General features: G+C 37.8%; 1 protein-coding gene across 1 annotated transcript; it reads left to right on the forward strand.

The window, feature by feature from the left end:
- Positions 1–757: 757 nt before the first annotated feature.
- Positions 758–1,285, forward strand: LOC131046185 (uncharacterized). The gene has a single exon (XM_057979858.2). It carries the CDS (start codon positions 758–760, stop codon positions 1,283–1,285), a length of 528 nt encoding a protein of 175 aa, XP_057835841.2.
- Positions 1,286–19,702: the final 18,417 nt, after the last annotated feature.

Genomic DNA, 19,702 nt, shown 5'->3' on the forward strand with positions numbered 1-19,702 from the left:
TCTTCAAGTTCTGATTGATTTAATAATCCTTTTGTTATCATTGAATTTTGTAAGTCATCTTGTGTTCAAATTACTCTGGCTGAGTATTTGAAGTTGAACCCAAACGAGTTAGATAGACTAGTTGAATTTGTCAAGGGAAACGATGCTCATGCCTTAGCAAGTGAAACCCAAATTTCGGTGAATGGTAATTCTCTACGACACGAAAAATGTCAATCCTGCTTTAGTAATTCCCTAAGTCTCATAGAAAACTATTCCTGAACAAGCCGAATTCATTGAACCTAATCTTGAAAATTAACCAAAACCTTTCTATGTGTCCTTATATATTAATGGGCATAAATTGAGTAATTGTATAATAGATTCAAGAGCATCAGACAATGTCATGCCCTCGGCCATAGCAAAAGCTTTAGGTTTATCCTTAACAAAGACCTTTGGCAAATGTTACTCCATGGATTCCAAGCAAGTTCCTTTATTAGGGAAAATTAAGGATGCACGGTTCGCTTTAGTAGCACATCTTGACAAGAGAATCAAGTTGACGATTCTAGTCGATGACATCCTTACTAGTTATGGCATGTTGTTGAGTCACACCTTCTGTAAAGATATGGGAGGGGAAATTAGAATGGATTGGTCTCAGGCAATGATCACTGTTGGAAAACAGAGAGTTATTCCGTGCCTTGAAACAAAAGCTAAATACACAGTCTTTCCCTCAGATGATCCGAAAGCTTAGATTTTGTATCAAGATTGTGGTTTTGGAAATTATATGATATCAATTGATCCTCAAGGTGTGGAAAAGGCTATAGATTCAGGTATGTCTGATGAACTCTGGTCTATGGAATTTGATGGGAGATGTTCATCTTCTGGTTCAGGGGTCGGGGTTGTATTAATACCTCCTCAAGGTAAAGTTATTCCTTATGCTTTGAAATTGGAATTCCAAAGCACGAATAATACGGCCGAATACGAAGCTTTGTTATTAGGTCTTGTTGAAGCGAGGAGATTGCAGATCAAAATGTTGAAAGTTAGAGGTGATGCTGAACTTATTGTAAAACAAGTGAGAGGTTTATTTGTTGTGAAAAACAAGAGACTGATACATTACAGAAATCGTGTTTGGGACAAGATCAAAGCATTTTATGCTTTTTCAATTGAAGCAGTACCAAGGGAGTTAAACTTGAAGGTTGATTCTTTAGCAGTATCTGCAGCTTTACTAGTGCCTCATTCTGATTTTACAACAGATACTTACAGGGTAGAATTAGTTTATAGACCCTGCATGCCTGACAATTCTGAATCCTGACAGGTATTTGAAAATGATAAACAGATTCAGAACTTGTTACAGTGTGTTGAGATTTTCACATCCTTGTTTTATGAAGGATCAGAGGCGAGTTGTAAAGAGTTTTCTCCTGATACATAGGAGGAGTTGAATGATGGAGTGTTACAGTTGAAAGGAAATAAAATCCCAAATGGTTTAGTTTCTCTTGAATGTCTTTTTGATAGGAAGGATGGGTATGTTATCCCAAAGGGGAGAAAGAGGCTCCTGCAATTCAAAATTCTGGTGAGTATGAGCAAATCAACATTGGTACTAAGGAGGATCTTAAATTTGTTAATCTAGGAAAATGTTGTTCCAAAGAGGAGAAAAGGAGGTTCATCAGCTTGTTGGTGGAATTCAAAGATATTTTTGCATGGAGCTACGATGATTTAAAGAATTTTAGGGATGGTAATTTCCAACATCACATTCCTTTGAAACCAGGTGTCAATCCTTCCCGGCAGAAGTTAAGGAATTTTAATCCAAAAGTAGCAGAAGCGATCTTCCATGAGGTCAACAAGATGTTGAAAGCCCAAATTATTTATCCTTTACATCATTCCACTTGGATTGCTAATATCATTCCTGTTCAGAAGAAAAACGGTGAAATACAAATCTGTGTTGATTTTAGAAACTTAAACCAAGCAAGCTTGAAAGATAATTATCCTTTGTCAGCAATGGACCATATTTTACAAACTGTTTCAAGTTCAGAGATGATGTCCATGTTGGATGGCTTCTCTGGATATAACCAAATCAGTGTCTCGGAGCAAGATCAACACAAGACAACCTCTATAACTCCCTAGGGCACTTTTGCATATAATAGAATGCCTTTTGGGTTGATTAATGCAGGGGCAACGTTTCAAAGAGCGATGGATCTTTCCTTTGGGCATTTGAGGGATAAGATCATTGTGGTGTATTTAGATGATTTGATTGTTTTCTCTAGGAAGAGGAAACATCATGTACGGGATTTGAGGAAAGTTTTGGTGAGATGTAGAGAGCATGGAGTATCGTTAAATCCTAAAAAGTTCATTTTTGGTGTCACAGAAGGAAAACTTTTGGGACATATTGTTTCACAGGAGGGGGTAAAGGTAGATCCATAGAGAGTAAAAGAAATACAGCAGCTCAGTCTTCCTTCCAACAGAAATGGAGTGAGGTCCTTCTTTGGACAGGTGAACCTTCTAAGGCGTTTTATTCCTGATTTTGCTGAAACTACTAAATATATTGTAAATATGATGAGTGAGAAGGTAGTTTTTAAGTGGACTGAGGCAGGAAAAAGGGCCTTTGAAGAAATTAAAGCGGCAATTGCACATGCACCTAGTCTAGTTAATCCGGATTTTAGTAAAGACTTTATTATTTATTGTTATGAATCAGAGCATACAATGTCTAGAATTTTAGTGCATAAAAGCGAGGATAATGAGGAAGTTCCAATTTCCTTCATGAGTGTACCTCTGAAGAAGCATGAGTTAAAATACTCACAGACAAAGAAGCAAGCTTATGTAGTAGTAAAAGTTGTGAAACAATTCAGGTACCATATACTTCATTCACATGCAAATGTTTTTGTTCCCAACTCTGTAGTGAAAAGTGTTTTAACCCAACAGGATGTTGGTATCAACAATAGAGCATCTTGGGTCTCTAAGATTCAGGAAATCAATTTGGACATCAAGCCCACTAAACTGGTCAAAGGACAAGGCCTTTATAAATTAATGGTGGAGAATAAGTTTTAAGAGGAGAAGAACTTTCCCTTAACTCTATTTGTTGGTCATTCAGATTCTTGGTTCACCGATGTTGCCTTTTATCTCACTTATGGGGATTGTCCAGATCATCTTTCTTCTAGGGAGAAATGAAATTTGAGGCTGAAAGCTACAAAGTATGTTATCTTTGATGATATACTATATAAGAAGGGTTTTGATGGCACCTTTCTCAGGTGTGTGGATAAACCGCATCAAGAGGCTTTATTGAAAACTTTTCATAGTGAAGCATGCGGGGGTCATTTCTCTTCTACGGTTACTACATATAAAATCTTGAGGAATTGTTACTATTGGCCAGGAATGTCTAGAGATGTGTAAGCTTGGGTGGCAAAGTGTGAGAAGTGCAAATTGTTCACAGGTAAACCCTAGCTAGCTGCCTTTCCCTTAAGACCCATAGTAATTGAGGAGCCCTTTAAACAATGGGGGTTAGATTTCATTGGTCCTTTGAACCCAATTTCCAGTGCAAGGCACACTCACATGTTAACAGAAACGGATTAATTCACTAAGTGGGTGGAAGCTATCCCAATTTAAAAGACCACTATAGAGATTGTGTGTGCATTCTTTAAGGACAATATTCTCGTCAGGTTTGGGGTTCCTCAGAAAATAGTCACAGACAATGCATCAAATTTCTCTTCATCTGAGTTAATTTTATTTTGCTATGATCATGGAATTTCTTTGGCACATGCTTTTGATTATTACCCACAGGGTAACGGTCAAGAAGAATCAAGTAACAAGAACTTAATCAACATCATGAGGAAGTTGGTTGGTGAGAGTTTCAGGGACTGGCATATGAAGTTACATGAGGCACTGTGGGCAGATCGAACTTCACCAAAACGAGCCATAGGGATGTCACCTTTTGAGTTGCTATATGGCATTGGCACCCAACTCTCTCTTCCTTTAGAGTTAGTGGCTTCCCGATTGCAAACTTTAGTTGAAGATGCATTCTTTTAGAGCTCCTTTGAAAAGAGAATTATGTACTTAACCAAGATTGAGGAAGAGAGAGAAAAGTTGGTTGACAGGATTACAGAACATTAGATGAGGGTTAAAAAGATTTTTTTTTCAGAAGGCAAGACCCATGAAGTTCATGAAAGGTGATCTGGTGTTGTTATGGGATAAAAGGAGAGCGCCAAAAGGCGCTCATGACAAATTTGAGTCACTGTGGAAAGGACCTTATGTAATTCATGAAGTAAGGGGTCCCAATTCTATTAAAATTGCTTACCAGGATGGCTTTGATTTATCCCTGTCCTAAAATGGGCAAGACTTAAAATTGTATCAATTGTAAATAGGCATCCCCTATTAGTTTGTACATACAATTTTGTTGTGTTAGTATAGGTGCGTCAGTTTTGTTGTGAGTCAAACCTTTGTTTTAAGTCATTTTGCGAAACCATTCTGAGGTTCTTTGCTTGGTACTTTATAGTTCCACTCCCCATGCAGAGCCACTTTTGGTGGCACATATAAAATTTCCATTCTATATGTCACCTTATTGAGTCATGTCCCCATATGGTCCTTTGGTCGAGTCATGTGCTTTGAATTCCCCATGTAATCCAGTCTTTGTTGTTTTCTTTAAGTTTCACTGTGTTGAACTTGAACCTTGAACTTGAACCTTTTTGGTTCAAGGTTCAAATTTTAATGGGTTTCATATTAAAGGTTTTTTTCTCCCACGTGGCTTTAAGTCTTCTTTAGTTTTGGTCAGTGTTTAGCATTGTTTGAACCCTGAACTTGAACCTTTTTGGTTCAAGGTTCAAAGTTCAAGTTTTGTCATGTTTATGTTTTTGTGTCACAATTGGTCCTCGGGATTTAGAGTTCAATGTTTTGACCTCTTGGAGATCATGTGACTTTTCATGAGGTGACAGCGCAGATTTTAAGATATGATTAACGGCGGCAGAGAAGAGGAATATTCTTTCTTTAATGATTTGAAATCTGACATTTATGGCAAGTATGGCATGGAGATCCGTATTTTTAGATATGAAGTGACTTGTTATTAAATGCATGCTTGATTGTGATCATTTCAGAGTGGTCTCACACAAGTGAAGTGTAATGATGACAATTTGTGGTAATCATGCTTAAGATTTTCTCGACTTTTAAATTGAGCAGTTATCTTGTCGAGATTGTCATTTTGTGAATTATTTTTAAGAAGAGTTTTGGAGCGGGAAGAAAGTAGACTGCAAAAAGGGTTTTGCAGATGACAGAGGAAGGTATGTTCAATGACTTTCCTAATTGTTATAGTTTTAAGAAAAGATCTAGGTATTTTGTTTAGCTGTTTGTTTCTGTTTTACCTTTTCTTCTTTGTTTGGGTTGATTGGGAAAAAATCATGAGTTAAGCTTGAGGCCCACTCTGCCTAAATTAATGAACTCTTCTTCCCTTGTAAGTTCCTTACCAGAGCTGGGTGATACAGCTTTAGTTCAATTAGATTTAGATGATTTCCTAGAAAGAATACAGAACCCAGCCGCAAATTCTATGATGAGAGATATTGCAAAAAATGGTTTATCAGAAGCAGACACATTTCCCACAATTGCCCCTTATCTTGAATTGGTTTTAGAATGTATGAATCACTATGATAAAGCTAACAGATATAATGGTGAGTTTTTGTTATCCACTTCTAGACAAACAGTAATGGCTGCCAAGGGTATCCCACATCGGGAACCCTATGAAGATTGGACTATTGGAAAATCTTATGAAATTTATTCTAAGAAAAAGCAGTATTACAAAACTATTATCGCATGAAATTGGCTTTTGAGGTTTCAAAAAGGTGGCTCAAGATTGCCAAGACCCTTAACCCAAGAGCATTTGGTTCCTGGAATCAGAGATTTAGTAATAATGTTGAGCAGGGTTAAGGGAAATTCACACTCCTTCTATTGGGAAGACTGGATGTATTTCTTCATCCAAGTCACTCTCGAAAAAAACCAGTTCATTGACTAGGGAACCGTTATTGCAGAAAGGTTGCATGAGGGTTTGAGTAACTACCCTGGGATATCGAATTTCTATATGTCTTCATACCTGTTATATATGCTAGCTTGTGTGAGGGAGTGGCCTAGATTATTCCATGCTAAATGGGTTCAAGGTATTAAAATTTATGAGTATCACCCCCATTTGACTTTAAAAGGACATGTTGATAATTACCTTCGCTGGAATGACATTTTTACTAGGAGGTTGACCTTTGAGTTTCAAGATAACTTGCATAGGATAATGTCTGCAGTAGCAGTTGAACTAGTTAATATCTATGGTAGTTTCTTTACACAATTTAATCACTTCACTTACATAAGGGTTGGAGGTTTTAAAGGTGAACCCTTTAGGGTACCTAGATATGTTTCAGACTTTTGTATTTTGATTGAAGTTTCCAAGCAGCTAGCCTATGTTGAAAAGGATTATGGTGAAGATTCTGGCACAAGTGGAATTTTTCCTATCGATTTAGGCCATTACAATTGTAGGTCTGTTTCTGATGCACTAAATCTTGAGTTAGAGTTTAAGAGATTTCATTTGAAAACCTTTCTAGAAAAGGGATAACTTTGATAGTAAAGGTTTTATTGCCCAATATGTCAAAAAGATAGTGCCTGATCAACATGTGCCTCAGTTAGAGGATTGCCCAGATGAGTTTGAAGTGAGAAAGAGGAGTTGGTCCAAGTTAACTCTAAAACATATTCATGGCATGAAATTGCCAATGGATACCTCAGGTGTCACTACTAATAATGAAGATGCACTAGATCTAGAGTTTATGAAATGGAATGAACCTCTCCCAGAAGTTGACTGGAGTAAAAAGATGGAAGATAGCATACATGCATGCACTTTCAACATAATTCACAGAACAAAAAATTGGCTTAGGAGTTGCTGATTTCATCCATTGAGGGCAACTAGTTCAAGAAACAAAAATGGAAAGAGGAAGATTGCAAGCAAAACTACTATTTTAACTAACATCCCTGTTTTTGTTGCAGGAAAAAGGCAGGCAAAGATTAAAGAAGAAAAAATTGACACTAAAGCTATACATTCCATTGGTGTTCGAGTAACCAAGTCAAGATACAAGAAGAATTTTCAGCCACCTATCGCCCACCTCATTCTTGATTTGGATGCCGAGGAGGTACAGGGCAATATGGCAACCCCTTTTTCTAATATTGACAAGGTTTCAACTGATTCAGATGCTACTATCCAGGATTCACAAGTGCTTGATATCCGGTCTAACGCAGATAATGCTACACTACTGCCTTCAGGAGAACTTCCCCCTATGAAATCTAAGGAACTAACTCTAGCACCTAAATGGTTAAGTGACTCAATTACTAGGAAAATAAATGTGGTGCCTATTTTGGTGTCGATGGAAGATGCTCTGAGTAAATGCCTGGGAAGATCCATGAAGCCTAAGCGGCTAAAACTGGAGACTATGATTGGTTTTGACAAAGACATAAAGCATTGGAATGCAGACATTTCTAAACCTACATCTGATAAGGATGATGCAACTACTTCAGAGGTAGATTATACCATTGAACGAGTTGATTTGGGGGTTAGAACTAGAGCAGTTGATGTGAAACATTTGGAGACTTCGACCAAATGGATTATCTCCCGCACTTGGAAGGACAAGAAGGACAAGGGTAAGTTGAAGCAGAATTTAATGCAAATGGCCCAAAATATTCATGCTCTACAGAAAAGTTTGTTGCCATTGTCTCAAAGCTCAGTGCCCTTTAGTTCAAAATCCCCAGGTAATCAAAAGTTCTTTGATGAGGTTCAACGAAACAAGATGTTTGGAAAGATTTTCTCTGAATGGCTCACCTCGATCGTGCATCAAGGAATCAATTACATATCTGATTTAGTTCAGATTTTCAAAGATGCTAATGAAGTTACCAAGGAGTTTGATTCCGAATTAATCTCGTGGAAAAAGAAAAGACTAAATGGGCAGTGATTTCAAAGCAAATGCGTGACATTCAGTTTTATGGCTTGATGAATTTTCTTGCCCAAAGAGAAGTGCCAGGGTTAAACAAAGATATAATGTTTATATGCAAAGAAAGCATAGAGTGGCACAACCCAATCATCGAACAGGATCATAGTGAATTAGCTAGCCTACGAGGTGAATTAACAACCTTAAGATCGACCATGCAAAAGGATTTGCGCTGCGTAGATGTCCAGTTGCTTAAGGAGGATAGTTGGACTTTGGAAGATTTAGTAGAAATGATTAATCAATTCAGCAGCCACATTAAACAAATTAAAGTGGAGAATTCCTTGGTTGTGGAAGATTTTATGAGGATTTCCAAAGTGGAATCAATGCTCACAGTTTGTCTGGATCACTTGGATTCACATAGGGACAAAGTACAGATGGTGAAGAGGAAGGAAGAACTCTAGAAGCAAAGGGTAATACACATCAGCCTGCCGCATGTAACAGTAATTCAGGAGTTCTTGAAGGTGCATCGAGAGTGGAGTGTGGCAAAGGTGGTTATGGTGTCCATCCAAAATAATAACCCGGGCAATCCAACTGAGACGGAATCGACAGCGTGACTAGTAGTGCTGGCAGTTGTTTGCTAGCGAGTCTAGTCATTTTTTTTAAGTTTCAGTTATGCAGTTAGGGTAGTTTCTCATTAACTCTTTTGATTTAATTTTACCTTTGGTTCAAACTATTGGTCTGGCAACCTATTTATATGTTTTGTAATGACTTTAAGGGGGTTCACTAAGTTTTTGAAAAACTATCTCTTTAATTTTTCTGAAAGACTTTGTGTATGTGGAAGGTGGATGACCATCTATGAATGAAAATCTAAATGACAACTATCTTTGACTTCGAATCTGTGTGTTTGATGTTTGAAATTTGATTTCTGTGAGAATCTATTTCAAGAAAAGATTTGTTATAACTTTCTATGTGCGCATAAAATTATCAGTGAAATTCATCTTTTAGGCTTTTCATTTTGTTTTAGTGTACATGTGAAGTATGTCAGCTTTATGCAAAGAGTTACATATGAATCAGTGCTTGCGTTCATTTGGTGTTGAGTGGTGAATGCAATTACCTTTCTGTGCTTTCTGGTGAAAAGTATAATATTGGTTGTGTGTAATTTGGAGCTGATTGAATATTTATTATAGGGAGTTGTACCTTAATTCAGAGGTTAATCAATATAATGATTTTTCAACTGTTTGGTGAAAAATTTATCTTTCATTTCTCGAGCTATAGAATATAAAGAGTAAATAAATAGAGAGAGTAAAATTTGTTTACCAACACATACCAAATTATAAGGCTTTACAATCTTAGGCATATCTCTTACAGCTTGAGTAGAACTTATTTTAACCATGCAGTAAAAATTTACATGACACATCCTTCTTTTCCATAACCAACTTTCATCAACTTGAACAATTAAACAACTTTTACCACCAACATTCAAGTGAAAGATATTACCTTTAGTCTTTGTACCTAATGCAATCTAAATTCTGGAGCTACTCATGATCTTAGATTTACCATTCTTGATTTGCAAGTCATATCCCTTATCAACTATCTGTCCAACAATATTATGCTTTAGACCTTCAACATACAAGACATCATCAGTTTTATGCCTACCATCAAGAGAAATAGAACCTCTACCACAAGTTAAACCAACTTTGTCATCTCCAAATCTTACTACACCACCATCATACTTTCCCATACTCACAAACTTACTCTTATCACCTTTCATATGATGAGAGAAACCACTATCAATTACCCATTCATATATCTCTTCGATATTAGCAGCTAAAGCTTTCTCTTTAACAATACAACTAGTAGAATCAACAGTCACCGAATCATCTTCCTTGATAGAAATGAACACCCACTCATCTCCTAAATTTCCTTTCTCAGACTCATCATTAGTCACACCTTCATCAGCAGCAAAGTAACACTTCTTATGATATTTAGACTTATAGGGCATAAATGGCTTCTTAGAAACTCTTTATGGACACCTTGAGGCAAAATGTCCTATCTTGTTGCACGAAAAAAACTTAAGAGGAAACTTTCCTTCATACTTACCAGCACCCTTAGGCAATCTTAAAGCAATCAAGGCTTCAATCTCTCCAAGCTCTCTTTCATCTTCTTCAAGCTATCTCATTTCCTTCTCATATTTGGATACTCTTGTTAAACTTTCTCCTGGATCATATTTCTACTTCCCGAATACAGTAGCTTTAAATGTCGGTTCAGATTTAGGGGGCACTTCACCAAACTCACTCAACTCAAAAGCAACAAGCTTACCAGTCAACATATCTCTAGTCACATCTGTCACAATCTGGATCTCTCTAATAGCAGCAGCCTTGTGCTTGTAAGAAGGAGGAAAGGATCTCAGCACTTTAGCAACAATCTTAGATTCTTCCAATACTCCACCAGAACATCTGATGTTCAACACAAGCTCATTCACTTTCTGCATAAAGGAGGTAATTTTCTCATCTTCTCCCATCTTCAACATTTCATACTTTCCCTTCAAGCTTTGCAACTTAGCAACTTTCACATGACTGTCACCTTCATAAAAAGTCTCCAACTTCTTCTAGATCTCATGAGAAGTCTGCAAATTCATCACATTAGTCATCTCAAAATCAGATAAGGCATTCAACAATGCTTCCTTAGCTTTAATATTGAATTCAGCTTCCTTTATCTCATCCGGAGTGGTAGGACCATTCTAAGGAGCATTATAGACCTTCTTAGTAATCTTCCAATAGTCTCCACTGATGCATCTCAAATGACATTCCATCTGGTTCTTCCAAAGAGTGTAATTCATCCCATCAAATCTCAGACTATCCTTCTTAAAAGTAAAGTTTGTCATCTCAGATCACCTCAAGCGGCCAAGCTTCTTCTGAAGGATCTATCTCTGATAGTAATTGTTGGCAACAATAAAACAATATGAGAGGGGGGGTGAATCTGTTTGCTCACAGAGTCTACATAGCTTAAACTTAAATTCAGATCTGATAATAAATAGTAAAAGCATAAATCAACACCACATCAATAACACACAACCCAAAGATTTTTACGTAGAAAACTCGGTTAAGGGAAAACTCACGGTGGGAACCTACCCATGATGAGATAATACCCTGTTAGGAATAAGTGTAAATATTACAATGGGGAAACGGCATGCATTCAGTCACACAACGTAGAGCTTACTACTCAAATACAAGAAGGGCTACAACCCTGACGAAGGCTCACTACCTTACAAGGATCAGACAACACTCTAGATTACATGAACTATGAAAATAGCATCTCCATATGTCTAGTTACTGTAGACACCCAAAATTGTCTAGTCTAATTAAATAAATATTTTATTTATTTAATTATCTAAGCTTAATTCTTCTATTAATTAAATAAATCTTTATTTATTTAATTAATTCATTTATCCTCTTCTAGCCTTATTTCTCATTTAAATAAATACATTTATTTATTTAAATTATCCTTTTCCTAAATTAAATAAATATCTTATTTATTTAATTGATCCCACTTCTATTAATTAAATAAATCTTTATTTATTTAATTAATTCATTAACCTTTTCTACCTATGACACATATCATTCATCTCTTAATTCATACACTACCTACCCCTTTCATTATTTTATTATTTCTTTTACCTACCCTCTAATCATAGCCGACCTCCTTTTACACCTCTCAATCTTATCCGTCCATTTCTTACAGTGTCTTCTATATAAGAGGATACTTCCTTCATTATCAACCCTGGTTAATCAATTTATGCACTTGACTACACTACGCTTTTGACATATACGATCCTACTTGCAACCACATTCCGTTCTTTGTTGAGCTCTTGTGCACATAAAATCTGAGAGCAAATATATCAAGCAAGATCAATGGAGATAGGAAGAATGGAGATTCAAACCCTATTGGACATGTGATGGTATAATCTTTGTGATTTCGTTTGATTTGCATTGTCTTAGGTAATCTTCATATGTTATGGTGGATCTTTGTTGTTGTTAGGCTAGGGTTTTGTGGTTGAATTCATTTAGCCTTTTCAATATTGTTATTGTTGTTATCCATTTTCACCATAAACATTTTGGCACGCCCTGTGGGACTCTTATCCCTTTTTGCATTTAACATCCTTGTTGCAGATTTTGTGTTTTTGAAGCTGCAGATCTAACATTTTCGATAGCATTTTGATATTTTCGCGTCTGCACACTTTCGGATCGCGTTTTTGATTTTTCGGTGCGTCTGCGACATCTGAAGTCGTGTCTGTCTTATCGACAGCATTTTATTTTGCAGATTTTGGAAACCGTGTTTGTGTTCATAAGTCACATCTAAGGTGTTTTTAGACGCGTTTGTGTCTAGAAGTCGCGTTTGGGTTCTATAGCTGCGTCTGTGTCTCACAGAACCGTGTCTGCATCATAAAGTCACGTCTGTGTCTAAGGTAATCACGTCTATGTGCACCGGTTTCAAATTTTGAGTTATTGATTTAGTTTTGGGTTTTGCATTTAAGGTTTCGGATCTGGTTTATTTTGAGCTAACATTTTCAGATCTAGCTAACGAAATTGGTGCAGCTTGTCTTGAAAGCAAAATCGTTTGGTTGAAGGCCCCTATTTTCACAAAGTCTTTTGGATTTAAAATTTACCTAACTTGTGTGCTTGTAGGAAGGGGTGATTATTTGAAACAATCCAAACTACTGATAAATCTTTGTTGCAGGTCCTTGGCAAGGGTTTTTGGGTTTTTATTGTGTGCCTTGTTTTCATAGACTAGCAAACACTTCAATTGGTGAACTAAAATTGAATCATTGTCTTTTGTGTCTTGAGCAATAGGCTCTTTTTGTTTAATCTTTAGAGGGTTTGTCTTCCCATGTGGTCATTAGGACTACTAGTGAGAAGAGAACGACCCAAGTGGTAGCGAGGAAAACCCACCTCTTCCGAACCACTATAAACAATTGTATTCATGGTGAAAACTATGGACAACGTGTGCTGATTAGTTCATACTGACACTATGTCTCCCCATAAACCCGTTTGATCAAATTTATTTGATCAGTTGTAGGGCGTAACCCCTACTGGCTGGGAGCCTTCTATATTTACAGAGTTGAAAGTGTCGCATGTATGGCCACACGAGCGGATGCCCTTACTAGCACCTTTTTGTTTTAGAAGCCCAAATCCTTCTAGTTGTTGGGGCAGGAAGTTGGACCTCTGGTAGCGGCCCACACACATACGGTTCTTAGTAGAGATACAAAGTTCGCCACAGGGAGTTTTCATGGGGACTGATGCTTGGCTGACCCGAGAAGTGAGTGCCGAGGGTGGAGCCAGTGAGGTCAAGCATCTAAGTATCTGCTCTAAATAGCGTAGCCTCGGGGGTAAAACCCCATGTGGGATCAGCAACTATTGTCTTGGCCAGCCATAAGAATTGTGCTTGACTTATTTTAAACATTCAGAACATTCAAGACCAAATAGCAAAACATTGTGTCTTTTGTGTCTTCAAGTGTATGCAAAACATTTTTACATCAAACAACACACTTTTCTTGGAGTCATTTTGAGTCTAGAGACTTACAAACATTGGGTCTTCATCAACACTGTGTCCTCTTGTCATGAAAAACAGTCAAACAGTCAGATCTGGTCACAACAAAAACAACTTCACAGATTGGAAAATTGCACAAATTTTGCAGAAATGCGTCTGTGTTTGACATAATAGTGTTTGTGTTGTGTAACCGCATTTGTGAAGGGTAGAAACACGTCTGTGTTTCCAAAATCAACAGTGCATTTTACAAAAATATCAGAAGCATGTCTGTGTTAAACAGAACCATGTCTATGTCAAGAAATCGCATCTGTTAAGTATATAGGCGCGTCTGTGTTCAGAATTGGAAAAAATTTACAGTCCAGCAAACAAGAGCAATCAGTTTTGGAATTCTTGAGCTTCCTAGGTCATTTCTCCAGGGTTTCATTTGGCATTCAACCTGTATTTGGGTCTCACAAAGTCCATCATTGTTTTACACCTCACATTACATTCACATTTGTCTAAACTTGAGTCAAAAGGTCACTTGCTTGTCCTCATCATACTTTGTCAACACACTACATACAACAACACTTTGCTAAGTGGTCCTCTCATCAAGGTCCATCACCTTTGGGTCTCATTTGGTTTTACTTAGAGTCAAGGTCAACTTACCTCATCAAGAGAAACTATCCTCTCTTTGGAAGTCACACCTACTCTACTACATACATACTTGGTCTTACACTTTGGACATTGCAAGTACACCTCAGATTCATTTACATTCCATCCAACTCTTGGTCTACCATACTTTTTCCATTTTTCATCTAGTCTCACACATCTCGGTCAATACCTAGTTCATGGTTGAAACCCGTCTTCAAAAATTTAGGAGAGAAACTAAAGAGGCTCAAGAGTCTGCAAACATGAGTTCTTATGAGTATGACAATGATATCTTTTTCAATTCTAATCATACTACATTACCTGACATGGATGCCTATAGAAACATTCCAAATGTTGAGAACATGGACACTACAAACAACAATGACACACACAATGATGATATGGACAAATTTTCCGTACATTCAGCAGATGTGGAAGAATCCATTATGGACCCCCGCTTCAATCGACTGATTGAGGAAATAATGAGGAGAGATAGACAATACTTCTTACAAATGATGGCACAAAGTGGAGCCAAGATACCTCATGATTTTGACATGTCTCAAATAATGGAAAATCGACCTTTGCAAAAAACCCACTCCAACATGGATCAAAGGAGACCTGATAGTGGAGACAATAGAGGACCACATATGGTGCCTGAATCACCATCATCTTTGTTTCAAAAACCAGAGGTCCCACATACACGTGGTCAAGCATATGACACTCACCTTCGCAAACCATTATGTCTTATGCAGAGAAATATGCTCAATCACATATCAATGCTAAGGATCAACCACCAAATCAATTGGATATTCAACGGCATGCTCAAAATTTGGACACAAGGAAACCCCATGTCAAATTTGGGGGCAACACATTAGAACATGACATGCCTGTAGAGTATGGTATACATGGACAAAGTAGATATTTCATTCCTCAACATGAATCTATACCAAGTGGTCCATATATGAAGCATCATTATAGACCTCCTCCATATGAACATGTGTATGATCAATATCATCCATGTATGTAACATGCTTCTCCTCCAATTGGTGCCTCAAGCATGGGGTATGGTCCAAGAAGTCGATCTCCACCTAAGAACAATTTGGAGCAACAAATCAGGGACTTACAAAAGAAAATGGAGGACATAAATACACCAAAGCCAACATACACAATGAGAGACATATGTCCTTATCCATTTGACAAGAGCATTCCAATGCCTCCTTTTCCTACACACCTTGTGACACCTAAATTTGATAAGTATAGAGGAAAAGGGGATCCTAAGGCACACATAAGATAGTTTTTCACAGCTTGCATTGAGGTAGAAGTAGAAGAGACATATTTGATGAGATTATTTCCACAAAGCCTAGGTGATCAAGCTATGGAATGGTTCTCCCAACTCCCACTTGGTATTAAGTCATGGGGTGATCTAGCAGAGGAATTTATTCAACATTTCTCCTACAACATAGAGATAGACATATCAGTCACTACTTTGTGCAACACAAAGCAAAAAGAGGGAGAGTCTTTTGCATCATTTTTACAAAGATGGAGGAATCTAGCCAGTAGATGCTCTTGTGAAATTCCACAAAAACAAATGGTAGAAATGTTCACCCAAAATGTTAACAAAGACATTGGCTATGATCTAAGGAAAGATTGTTTGTCCACCTTCAAGGACGTCATTGAAAAAGGCTTAGCGATAGAAAAGGTCCTAATTGAACAAGGAGTCATTAAGATATTCAAGGAAAACAAAGATGACTTTAAAGGAAAAGACAAGCCGAGATTTTGGAATAAAAACAAGAACACAGTCAATGATGGTGTTGTTGATGCCAACACAGTGCGACCCAAATTCATTTTTTCTGGATCAAGTTCTACAAACAATCAGGTGAATAATCAAACAACTTCTAAATCACGAAGGAAGTATACTCCATTGGGAGAACCACTTGAGTCAGTTTTCAAAAAGCTAGTGGCAAACAAAATAATTACAGTTCCAGATTTTCCTCCATATGAACCAAAGGTTAAACCAAATTGGTGGAATGATGATGAGTATTGTGAATTTCATAAGAGCAAGGGTCATAAGACAGGAAATTGTCATCGACTGAAGAACATCATACAAGATCTCATTGATAGAGGTGACATTGAGATTGAGGGACACTCATCCAATCAAGAAAATGAGATGTTTAAGGAACCATTCCCAAAGTATGACAAGGGAAAAGATAAAGCCATAGATGACCAAACCAACTATACCAGAGCAACCTATAACTATGATTCAACTATCAATCACATCTCGATGGACAATTATGTCTCTACCATTATCATCAAGGACAAAAACCCTGAGAATTCTACCTGGAGACCCAAGATTGTCCTAAAAGGTGTTGGATTTTCTTCCGAACCTACCTCTGAATGTAATGTCACAACCCGCCAAGGTAAATTCACTTTGCAAGGTGCTCCAGCTAAAAACATCGCTCCTCATCAACCAAACCTGAGTATGATCTTGTAGAATAGTTAGGGAAGACACCCGCGCTCATCTCCATTCTTGAGCTCCTACGCATATCCCCTGCACATAAGGCCATTCTTGACAAAATCTTGAGAGACACTGCCATTCCTACTGATCTGAACATGGACTGGTTTCAAGCCATGGTGGGATACCTTTCCATTCCACACTCTCTTACATTCACAGAAGTTGATGACACCTCCGTAAGTCAGCCACATAATGCACCACTACACATTGAAGCCTTCATACACAAACATCAAATAAAATGAGTCTTGATAGATGGAGGAGCAGGTCTAAACATTTGTACATTGAGCACAATTAAACAATTGGGATACTCTGATAAAGCTATGAATTCTACAAATCAAATCACCATCAAGGCATATGATGATGAAGAGCGTTCATCCAAGGGCACAGTCACCTTACCTCTCAGAGTTGGGCCAGTTACGAAGGATGTGGTTTGTCAAGTCCTAGATCTAGATCTCACTTATAACATATTGCTAGGACGTCCTTGGATTCATGAAATGAGGGCAATCCCATCTACATATCACCAATGCATTAAGTTTCCTCACAATGGAATAGAAGTAACAGTTAACGGTGATCCTAATCCGTTCATATACTGCAATAACCTGAGATTGAAAACTGAGACCATCATTCCCAGTAATCGCGAAGCTGTTCCTTCTTCGGCATACATTGATCCTGAGTCATTAAAACCTTCGACATCAAAACAAGGTGAGCTTAAAGGCAAATTTTAGGACAAGGGCATGGGGGAATACACTTTAAATCAGACCATGTACTTACAACAAGTCATGAGTTCCCCAAAAGAATATGGAAGACCACATCCTAACAAGCAAGTATCCATCATGGTACTCAAATGGGACCCTACTACCTTTCAAGGATGGGGCAAACTGGAAGAGGAAGACTTATACAAAATGCTTTACAAAGACATTGAAGATGACACACAAGATCACATCAGTTTACCATGTGAGAAATATGGAAAAGGCTTCAAGATTCTACAAAAATTCGGGTATGATGGAAAAAACCCTCTTGGGTTATGAAAGGAAGGCATCATTGAACCTTTACAACCTGAATTGACATTCAAAAAGGAACACTCGAAGGGACTTGGTTTCTTGACTTCCGAGGTCCACACTCAAAGGACAGGAGAAGCCTTACAAATCAAAGCTGCCAAAATTCAACAAGAGGGTCACTATTCCACAGACTCCAACGAATGGGAATGGAGCTCAGATAATTCCTCTAGTGACTACGAGCTCACCGAGATATTCAGAGAGCTAGATGAACCCATAGAAGAAGAGGCATTTTATAAAAAGTTCAAAGTTGGTCAAGAAACAACCCATGAGGATTCCACACAGTCCTTGCCTCAAGGTCCTAGGTTGAAATCACATAGGATGAGAACACCTGTCCCAGAATGCGCTACTAGTGATGATAATTTGGATTCATTCACGATCAAGACTGATGAGGAGAGTGCCATCGATGACCTCGATAATTACCTTGACATACTCGAATATAACTGCATCTTCACTCTTAGCCCTGCTAACTTCGAAGACATTAAAGGCCTTCCCCTTGTTCAACACCAACTCATTGACTGGGATCATGAAGGACCTGCACAATTTGACACATTCCAAAATGATGAGGCTTTTATTGACTATCTTGGCATATGAGATGATCTTCCTCCTGAGGACCATAAAGCGGGATACACTATAGAACTCAATAGCGTGGCATATTTTGGTGAGGGTGTCGGACCTTCTAGTCGCAAAAATGTGAAAATAAGAACAAACCAAGGGTCTTATGGCGAAAACCACACTGTAGCGTTTTCTGACCCCAAAAAAGTAAAAAGAAAGGATGTATCTGAGGGCGAAAACCTCTCTAAGGCACTCGAAGATGGAAGGCTCGACATTCTCCCAGCATCATATGAGGAAAAGTCATCCATGTTGGTAGAGGAGACTATCAAAACAAACATTGGTACAAAAGAGGTTCCACACAACATATTCTTGGCTCAATCGTTGACAGAGTCAGAAAGGTCAAAATTCATAAGTTTCTTCAAAGAACGACAAATCAACTTTGCCTGGTCATATGCTGATATGTCTGGATTAGACCTGGATTTGGTAATGCATCATTTGACAGTTAAACTGGGGGCAAAACTAGTGAAACAAAAATTAAGAAAGATGCATCCACAAGTTGCATTATTGGTCAAAGTAGAGCTTGAGAAATTATTGGACGTCGGATTCATACGCCCAATTGATTATCCTAAATGGATCTCCAACTTTGTGCCTATCAGTAAACTAGATCGCAGCATCAAAATATGTACAGATTTCAGAGACATTAACAAAGCTTGTCCAAAGGATGACTTCCCATTACCAAATATTGACTTGATTGTCGATCTCATAGCAGGTCATGAAATGTTATCATTGATGGATGGATTCTCTAGTTATAATCAAATAAGGATCGTGCCCGAGGTTCAACACAAAACATCATTCACTTGTCTGTGGGGAACTTTCTACTGGAATGTCATGCCCTTCGGACTAAAAAATGTAGGTGCTACATATCAAAGAGCCATGACTACTATCTTTCATGATCTCATGCACGTAACTGTGGAAGATTATGTCAATGACCTCTTAGGCAAATCAATAGATAGAAATACACATTTGGACATACTTTCAGTCATCTTTGATCGGTTGGAAAAATACAAAGTAAGATTAAACCCCAAGAAATGTGTCTTTGGAGTAACCTCCAAGAAGCTTCTAGGATTCATTGTATCCAAAAGAGGAATCGAAGCAGATCCAGCAAAAGTCAAGGCCATCTTGGAGATGCAACCACCAAGAAATATCAGTCAACTTCGGTCTTTACAAGGCAGACTCTAGTCCATACGAAGATTCATAGCACAACTTGCAGATAAGTGTAATCCTTTTCAGCACTTGCTACATAAAAACATCAAATTCAAATGGGATGATAACTGTCAACAGGCTTTCCAAATGTTCAAAGATTATCTTCTGAATCCGCCAGTTTTGATACCACCAGTTCCAGATCAGCCTCTGTTACTATACATATCAGCTACTCCAACAACATAGGGGGCACTCTTAGCACAACAAATTACGAAGGGCAAGGAAAAAGTAGTGTACTATATCAG

The sequence above is a fragment of the Cryptomeria japonica genome, chromosome 2, assembly GCF_030272615.1.
Source record: "Cryptomeria japonica chromosome 2, Sugi_1.0, whole genome shotgun sequence".
Lineage (NCBI taxonomy): Eukaryota > Viridiplantae > Streptophyta > Pinopsida > Cupressales > Cupressaceae > Cryptomeria > Cryptomeria japonica.